We start from the raw sequence: 9,755 nt of genomic DNA on the forward strand, positions 1-9,755 counted from the left end.
CTGGATATAAAACTCGTAGTGAGAGTTTGATGAGAAATAGGATATTTACATGGTCTTAGCATCTCCCAACAAATTACCTGTTACATAATTACGGACAGGGATGTAGTAACTTTACAGTGGAGAAGCTACCTACGGTGACACACCGGCTCATGAAAGCTGATTCTGTGCCTTTTGTCTCAACTCTGTATTCAGTTTTATTGTTTTGGTATCCTGAAACCAGCCATGGTAGAAGTATTTACACTAAAAATTGGTAAATACTGTAAACGAGGGATTTCCCCACCCGGAGACACATTATTAAATATTTCCCAGCACACCACTGGTGTTGACCACGTGGTCAAAGGTCAGTAATCTCGCCAGTACTGAGACACGTGGCCATCATGTGCCTGAACTCACAATAGCACCCCACACCTCTCTGCTACTTCTCCCTGTAATTCTATCAAGAATGGTTCTCAGATAATAAGTATGTTACAAATGGTCTCAGAAGTTTTGTCATATCCGTGTGCTACTGTCACAAAGCTCTCTATATTGTACTTCAAAAGAGAAACATCTTTTAACCAAAAGGATTGCAAGTCCAATATTAGAACTTCAGTCAGTAAAAAGTGAATAGAATCATGGCAGATGGAATTGGTGCCTCAAATCGCCACCACTGCCACGTCCTTGTTCTCAGACTTGAGGCTTTCATCATTTCTGTCCCAGACTCAGTGATGAACTTTGGGTCATCAGAAATTTTTCGTCTTTAATATAACTGTAAAATTTTAAATGTACTTTTAAAGAATATTTTCATTAAGTCGATTTAAAAATATTCAGCATATTTTTAAAGAGCAAGATTTAGAATAATAAATGATATATAAAAGTTGAGGATCGGAAGTATAAAGTTAATTCTCCAGTCCCATGTTTTTAGTGGGATGATAAATATTGCAGACATTTTTAGAAAATAAAGTGAACCAGTACTATAATTCGAAAAAAGGAGTTAGTATAAGGACTAAGTATGAACCTCTGTGTATACTTAGCCCAAGTCTGAGGCCTATCCAGTACTTGTTCACTCATTTTAATTTTTAATTGTTATCAAAAAACACTGTCATATCCTACACGTACATGTGTGATCACAGGGGATGTTGATAACTTGGACGAAAAGGTGGATGTTCCTATTCTAGTGTATTTGCTCTTTTTAAAAATCAGCTCTTTTGAGATACATTTAAATATCATAGAAATCAACAATTTTAAGTGTGCAATTAAGTGTATTTTGACAAACATACGCAGTTATGGAACCATCATAATCATGATCTAGAACATTTCCATCAACACAAAACGTTCCCTCGTGCCTGTTCCCGACCTCCAGGTCCTGGCGATGCTGACCCGTCACTCCAGTGTTTCCTTTTCTAGAATGTCACATAAATGAAATCATAAAATATGTCTTTGGTGCCTGGCTTCTTTAAGCATATGCTTTTGAGGTTCATCCATGTGTTGTACGTAACTGTATAGTTTGTTCCTTTTTATTGCTTCTCTTGCCAGTATTCCATGGTAAGTCTGTCCCACAATTTGTTTACCCATTTAGCAGTCAATGGACATTTAGGTTGCTTCCAGTTCTTAGCCGTTAATAATAAATCTGTCAGTCTCATTTTAATAACGAACAAGAAATAATTTACCACCATTGGTTTTGTTTCGATTTGTAAAATACAGCTAATCACAAGCCTGGTTAAATGAGGTCATCAATGTTTCGGGTGAGAACTGAACGAAAGCCAGTTGGGCAGACTGGCTCAGCTTTTCTTCATGAAGCTTTCACACACCTGGAGTTAACTTCTCGGTTTTCTATGCGTAGGTAGTTATTTCCCTTGTACTTTGCTTGTGGTGTATTTTCCCTTCTACCTTCTATTTTAGCCATTTTGAATTCTCTTTTGGGGCAAGGATTATGCCGTATTTATCTTTATTTGACCCAGTGCCTAGCAGAGTGTCTTTCAAATAATAGAGTTATAATACATGTTAAATGGATTGATTAAGATTTTTCTCTAATCCCTTCCTTGGATACCTAAATGGTTATTAATTCTTCCAGTCCGTTATTGCATACCTCTAGATTGTTGTAAAATAGATTTTCCTAAATCAAAATATTTCAAATGCCACCTGTGCCTTTACATCGCTTACAACATAATCTTTGAGCAGATTTCTAATTCTTTATGACTCTCTTTTTTTTCCAGCTATAATGTGAGAGGATTTGATTGACAAATTTGAGATTCCCTTTCAGTTCTAACCTTCTAAGGTTTTGTAAAAAGCCTGCTGATTCAGAAAGAACCTGCAAGGGAAGAAAGCAACATTGGAGGAAGGGGGAGGACGATGCAAGAAAAAAAAGTTGATGTGTAAACTCAACATTTGTTTATAGAGCATCATTTTAAATTGTTTTACTTTATTAGGAGAGTCACAATCACCGTAGTTCTTTTTCTAGAGTAAATTTAGGATATCAGTAATTAGGCAGCTGCTCATTGTCAAAATTGATGATGAGACCGGCAACCCCTTTATGTAGGTGAACCATAAACCCAGTTCACAAAGGATAATCCCAGTTAGGACGTTGTCTCTCTATAATTATTAATCATGCCCCTTTTCACTGTCAAGTGGGTGTTGGTTTTGAACAATGCATTTTGTGGTTACCCAGTTGTTAGAGATCCCAGAGACCCAGGCCTCCCTATCTGCATCCCCGGCTCTAACTTGAGGTCTGACTTGGAAAGAGTTCACCACGCTCTTTTTAGGCTGACTCCTACGGCAGCTTCGTCTGCAGCTGGTGAAGCCATCAGAGCCATCTCTTCCGAGCACTCTTCTCATGTAAGACTCGAGCAGATTCTCCAGCTTCACTTAAAGACCACAGCCGCCCTTCCCCCAGGCGACGGTGTAAGAACATCTGCATTAAACACTCACTGCCTGCTTCCTATGAGCCGAGTACCGAGCTGGGCTCAGGGTATAGAGGGGCAAAGATGACAAAGGAGGCGGACATGTAAACCAATAACTAAAGTGCGATAAATGCTGTCTCAGTAGGATGCGTGTGTACACAACATTTACTGAGGTCCCTGAGGAAAGAATAGTTAATTTAGGAAAGAATGGAAGGCGGGGGGAGGTTTCCAGCAGTCCTTAAAGGGGCGGTGTGCGCCGCGCAGGGGCACAGGGGCTGGGGTGGGGAGTGACGGGGCTGCGAGTCGGGGAGACATCCCAGGAAGACAAAGAGACCTGTGCGGTGATCCATGGCCAGAAAATACGCGGTGTGACTGCGGAGGCAAAAAGCGGGCTAGTGTGACTGTCCGTCCAGCGCGACGTATCAGTTTGGAACTGAGTGCGCGGCCAGACCTTGGAGCAAGTCCGAGGGGGTGTCGCTATTAGAAGAACCAGAGGGGACCTTCTCAAGTTTAGCGCAGACCCCCGATGATTCCACTTGAGCGAGGCGTCGGTGTATTTTCATTCCGGAATTTTACATCACATTACCACGTGCATTGACCAATTTCAATACAATCTTTCCTTATGTTGCTTTATAATTAGAAACCAGTGAATCGAAGTTCCACAGCGGTACATACACTAGGAGCGCTAGCTTTATGGAATTGTTTATTTTCAGTTTGGCAAAGGCAAGGCAGTGAGTATGTCGATTAGTAAACTAAAGCAGCATGGATGAGAAATGCCCACAAGGAGATCAAGAGTGAGAAACAACTAAGTCAGTTAATTGAAGGAAACCCTCATATCACTTACCCATATGTAGAGTCTGAGGAACCAGCCTAGTGTGTGCGTGTGCGTGTGCGTGCGTGCCTGTGTGCATGCGTGTGCGCATGCAGTGTCAGTACCTGCAGCGCTGCCAGCCTTGAGGTCCTTCGCATCCTTCGAGTTCTAATTGTTCAGGAGGCTCCTCTTTTTAGGAGCCACTGTGATTAGGTCCCAATGAGATGGGTCAATATCCAATTGGGTCCCAATGGGATGGGTCAGTATCCAATCACAGTGGGATGGGCTATTGTCTTTATGAAAGCTTCTCATTCTGCGATTTTTCTCAACATGACCCAAAAAGGGTTTATTATGAAGTGCTGCAGGAAGTTATTCATATTCATATTTATATATTCATATTACATGGCCTAATGTGTGAAAATATTTAACGAAAACATGCATGTGGCACCACAGAATCCTGTCCTTACCCCTAGATAGAATCTCCTACATTATGTTTGAGATTCCATTGGGAGTCAAAGTAGGGGTGTCTACAAAGCTTAGTTTCCAGAATTTAAGTTTTGTTATATTGAGCGATGCTATTCCTATAACTCCAGGACCTTCGGGAAATATTAACCGTTCAGAAGATGAAAGACATTGATGGCACAAAACATTAAGAACATTCTAGAGAAAAGTATTTGTCTTTTAAAGTCACAAAATACCATTTCTCAGTCGCCACGACATTTTGATTTTTAAAGTTGCACGCGTAGCCTATTTGGGTTCACGGGGCGTGTTTAACACTGTGTGACTGGTCCCCTTGGATTTTCCCCCTGAGGGGGGCGGGGGCGGCAGAAAGAGCATAGTCTTCTTATGTTGAACAGTTTATTACGTCTCAGCTCTCTGTCTTCTGTCGGAGAAGTGACGGGGGCTCACGCATCTGTAGGTTAAATAAATGTCTGTCTGTCTCCTCTCTGCTTTGTAGACTGGAAAAAGAGAGCATTCAGCAGAGCTTTAGCAACAAAGCAAAGGCCCAAGCCCTTCAGGCCCAGCAGAGAGAGCAGGAGCTGACACAGAAGATACAGCAAATGGAGGCCCAGCATGACGAAACTGGTAGGTGGTGGGGAAAGATTAGAGCCTGGGCACTCGCTCACAAGCCAGGCCCACGCCTCACTGCGAAATGACATCAGGAACACCTGTAACCTTTGGCTGGCCGAAGGGAGCAGATGCTAACTACACCGGAGGTTCCGAATTACATATTAGTTAGCGTTTAAAAGAGAAAATGGAAAGTATTGCCCACTGTCTGTTGATTTCAGAGTGCTGCTCTCACATCTGTTGCACCATCTGGATTATGAGTTTATTTACCTGTGTTCAAGAAACGTAAAGCTGAGAGAGACCACAACAAAGTAGAAAAACAAAGGGCTTGTTTTTGGCTGGGTTTTCAGGCACACATGTTATATAAAGAAAATAGCATCAGAAGCTCTGCGGGAAATGCTCTGAGCTTACAGTTAGAGTCTCCTGAATAGCATTGAACAGTTCCCACAGTACACACATTATAGCTACTCTAAAAGCCTAATGAGTTTGCTTCAGCATCCAAACTGGAGAAAAGCTTTAGCCATTAATCGGTTCTTAATTCACTGTCGCAGCTGGATGTAATTCAGTGGCTCCAAATTGATATGTTCCTTTATTTAATCTTTGCAGCTTCGAACATTTTTAGCATTTGTATGATTTCCCCACCTCCCCCAACCCAATCTAGAGTGATGTTTAATCCTTTGCATTCTTCAAGTTCTCACAACTGCTGTTAAATTTCACTAATACAAGGCATTGACCACAGCTGGCAGCTTGGCTAAAAATTGCTATCTTTCATCACATTGGCGCTATTCTGCAGACCGAGTTGGCCAGTAACTCTTTACCTTTAATTTGAAAGTAAAATGCACTTTGAAAATAGGCAGTTTGATTTGTTCAGTCGAAGCATTATGTAGTTCTTTTCACTTTTGAGTTGTGTGTTCACAGACAGTGTTAGTCAAAACAAGACAGTGTCACTCATTATAATTCCACACCACATACTCCACGCTGATTGTACTATTAAAACAAAAGTTTAATTGATCCTGTCTCTTCCAGAAAGATGTTGCTTAATTTTTTAGTGCCTTGATTTATTTTGCTTTGTATGCTATATGCTTTTTGCCAATCCTGAGCTAAAATTGAAAAGAAATTAAGGACCTTATTAAACTTAAAGATAATTTTCACATGATTTAATGCATACCATATTTGATGACATGGTAAAAAATTGTCACTTACGCTATAGGTGAAAAATTGCTAATGTAAAGTTTATTAAATAATCTCTTTACTTAGGCAAAGGTCATATTGACTCATGTAATTCCCTCCAATACTTTTAGTGGAGACTTTTTTCTAACAGTGTTTGACTAGAAGAAATGAAAATCCATCAGATTCAGTAGATGTTTCTCCACTGAAAACAAAAGGGGGAAATTATAGGATAAACTATCGTTTCCCACCGCTGCTAGCAGGCTCCTAGTGATCACGGAGCTGGGCAGAATCTTTGGGCAAGACGGGAGTATTTGCCGGCTAGAATCCCCTTAACAACACTTCCCTTTATGTTGCATAAAAATACCACATTCTGTTCAATTTCTTTAACCAGATCTTCACTGAAGCTCATACTGTTGACAATGAAATCAAATTACGTATTTCACCTTCATAATTCGAGGAGTATATGTAAGGTGGGAGGTAATGAAATTATGTGAGCGAATACGAAGCACAGAGCATGAGCTACACTGTAGAAGAGAGTTCCTCGATTATTTTAGTTCTGAATTATCTGGTTGTAGTCATTTTTGACAGTGTTTATAGTAAAATTGTCAAAATAAAAATATAATATCTTGCATATTACAAAGATATACGCATCTATAACTCCGCTCGAGGTATTTGACAATCTATTAACATGCTAAAACATTACACCAAGCTGGTATGATCAAAAAATGTTTCTGCTGTGTAATCATCAGAAAAACAAATGTCTCACAAGATTCAGTGTCCTGCCGGGTGAGCAGCCCTTTGACTTAGGATATTGACAGTGATCTAGTGGCTTCTGGGAAATGTGTAGCTGTCTTAGTGCTTTACCATTCTGCATATGGAAGCACTGCAGAGTTACAACCATAAACATTTTATGTTGGTGGGGGGTTTATCGTTATTTCTAGAAAATGAACAGTATTCATTGCTGACCTCCCAGAATACATTTTTGACAAAATTAAAGGAAGAGTGCTGTACGTTAGCCAAGAAACTGGAACAAATCTCTCAAAAAAGCAGGTAGGTAATATTATATATAGTACTTTCAGAGCACTATTAGTGGGAATACTATAATTCTTCCTTAAAAAACAACATTTCTACTATTTTGTAGTCAAATCTCAAAATTCGATACAGTGGTCCCCCCTTATCCACAGGTTAGCTTTCTGCAGTTTCAGTGCATCGCTGCCAACCATGCTCTGAAAATATTAAATGGAAAATTCTAGAAATAAATAATTCATAAGTTTTAAATTGCATGCCGTTCTGAGTAGCGTGATGAAATCTCGTGCCATCCCGCTCAGTCCCGCCTGGGACAGGAACCATTTCTTTGTCCGGCCCTAGCTGAGCTGTGTGTGTCCCCACCCCACCCCCCAATTAGTCACTTAGTAGCCATCTCAGTTATTAAATCAACTGTCAAGATATCACAGCGCTTGTATCCAAGTGACCATTGTTCTCCTTAACGATGGCCCCAAAGCACAAGACTGGTGATGCCGGCAACTTGGACATTCCAAATAGAAGCCGTGAAGTGTTTTTTGTTTTTTTTTTTTTAAGTGAAAATGTGTGTAGAGTACAATAAGTTACTCTGAGAGCTTGGGAGAGTGAGAGAGACTACATTCACATAACTTTTATTACAGGTTTTTGTTATGTTGTTCTATTTTATTATTAGTTATTGTTGTTAATTTCTTACTGTGCCTGATTTATAAATTAAACTTTATCATAGATATGTACAAATAGGGGAAAAAATGGGTTTTCAGTCACGCACTGGGGTTCTTAGAACATATCCCCTGTGGATAAGGGGGAACTGCTTACTATATGTGTTGATATATTTCCTGTGAAAATATTTTCTCTATATGAACATTTTCTTAATTGTCCATGTGAACACAATACCGGGTTTTTTGTGCGTGTGATTATGTATACATACTGTTATTTGACTTTTTCAATGATTAGGATTGAAAACTATGAAATTTCAGAACACAGGGTCAAGATTAGCAATTATTCTAATAAAGGATGCAGACAAATCAAGAGCCGTTTTAAAGTCTTATGTGGATACATGTACCACAATTTAATCTATTATCATAGTTCTCCATAAACCCACAAAAGCTGGTTAAATTATAATAAGTGAAATGTGTATATATAAAAATGAAAGATGATGCTTTGAAATGCACCAAAATCATCCTTTCCTTCTCTTTCTGAAATCTTTTTTTATTTTAACAGAGCTACTACTATCATTTATTTTATATGTACACTGCTCTTGTATAAATCCACTGATTGGGATCTTAATCATTTTTTTCTGCACATTTACTAACCAGATTATCTCAATAGATGAATTATTTTATATACTAAATCATAAGAAGCCTGAGTTGTCATCTCAGCTCTGACAGTAACTGTGTAATCTCAGACAAATTTATTTGACCTGCTCAAACTGTGGTTTCCTCTTGTAAATGAATATTGGACAGAACCCTTTGAATTGAACTATAAAAGGCAACATTCACATAATTAGCTAGATATCAAATGTCACATTACAATATAACCTAATGAAAAAATAACCTGTATATCTTCTCTTCTGTATTTTTCTGAAAATCAGATCTACACAAAGCCAGCAATATGGCTCAGCAAGCAAACCTACTGACTTAGGTGTCTCATTCAGAAAGAATTTCCAGGTGGATCAGAGCACACCTGATCACTCTGAGCCCTATCTTGAGTTCCTCAATTAGCTGCCTTAGCCAATGGAATTCCCTTCTCAGAATCGTCTGAGGAATCAGAGGGCTTATGAATCCACTTCTCTCTGCCCATAGGAAGGTGGACGCTCCTGTAACCGCTAAGAACATGCTCTGACGTGTGCTCCTTCTTAGCAAATACTAATTAAATATCTTGTTTGGGTAGGGGAAGAGCTCAGGGTGTTAAAATACCAGATATTTTCAGGAAATTTGACAAGGAAACCCACATGATTTTGTCATGAAAATGACTCATAAAGTTTCAAAAGTAGCTATTCCCAAGCAGAAATATTTGATTTGCCTCACATAGATCCCAAAGTAAATAATTTGTTAGAAACAAACAAACCGGATTATGTAATTCAAGAAAAAATTCTATTGATCTGAGGTTTACAGTATTAAGATTGCTTTGTGATTGATTATTGTTTAATTATCTTTCTCTCTAAGGAGACACAATTCAGGAAATTAAAGCGGATGAAAGAGAAGGGGGTACTATGTGCTTAGTATATATTATTTAATTCTCACCACAGCTTAAGACAAGAATTATAACCTCTTTTACAGATGAGAAAACCAATAATCAGAGTGTTTAAATGGCCGGTAAGCGGGGAGCTACAGTTCTTAGATATTTCTGGTTTCAAAGCCTATGCTCTTTCTTACAATAACTATAATATTTTACATCTACTGTTAAAGAAAATCCAGGCCAAAGTGGTCATGATGAGCAAGTTTGAGAAAGAAAAATTATTCTTTAAATCCCCACTGTGAAGTAGGTGGTACTTGGCAGGTGAGCAAATAGCCTGTGAGCCTGGGTTAACCTGTGCTCTGTACCTTTAGGCCCCGCCTTTTCCTGCTCTATCAGTTTACCCTGTGCTGGTCTAGTGAACTTGAACCTCAGCCCCTCTCCAGCTCCTCTGGCTTCTGATTCCTCTAGCTCCCGACCACTGCTTTGTAAATCGAATATGTTTCTTTTTGTCTGACACTCATAGATGGCACTCAATACGTATTGATGGATGGATGGATGGAAGGAAGGAAGGAGGGAGGGAGGAAGGGAAGGAAGGAAGGAAGGAAGGAAGGAAGGAAGGAAGGAAGGAAGGA

At 39.4% G+C, this 9,755-nt stretch overlaps 1 protein-coding gene across 5 annotated transcripts in view; it reads left to right on the plus strand.

Annotated features, from left to right (window-relative positions):
* SDCCAG8 (serologically defined colon cancer antigen 8) overlaps positions 1-9,755 on the plus strand; it is a 198,933-nt gene that overhangs the window by 111,919 nt on the left and 77,259 nt on the right. For 3 of the 5 annotated variants that reach the window (XM_015591279.2, XM_006914259.3, XM_025048496.1), the window contains exons 14-15: positions 4,646-4,773; positions 6,867-6,975. The exons of 1 other annotated variant lie outside the window; for it this stretch is intronic. In XM_015591279.2, coding sequence (XP_015446765.1) covers positions 4,646-4,773; positions 6,867-6,975 — 237 coding nt within the window. The remainder of the gene's footprint in view (positions 1-4,645; positions 4,774-6,866; positions 6,976-9,755) is intronic. One more of the 5 variants, XM_015591280.2, reaches the window with a different exon arrangement.

This window comes from Pteropus alecto, unplaced genomic scaffold (genome assembly GCF_000325575.1).
Source record: "Pteropus alecto unplaced genomic scaffold, ASM32557v1 scaffold115, whole genome shotgun sequence".
In the NCBI taxonomy this organism is placed as follows: domain Eukaryota; kingdom Metazoa; phylum Chordata; class Mammalia; order Chiroptera; family Pteropodidae; genus Pteropus; species Pteropus alecto.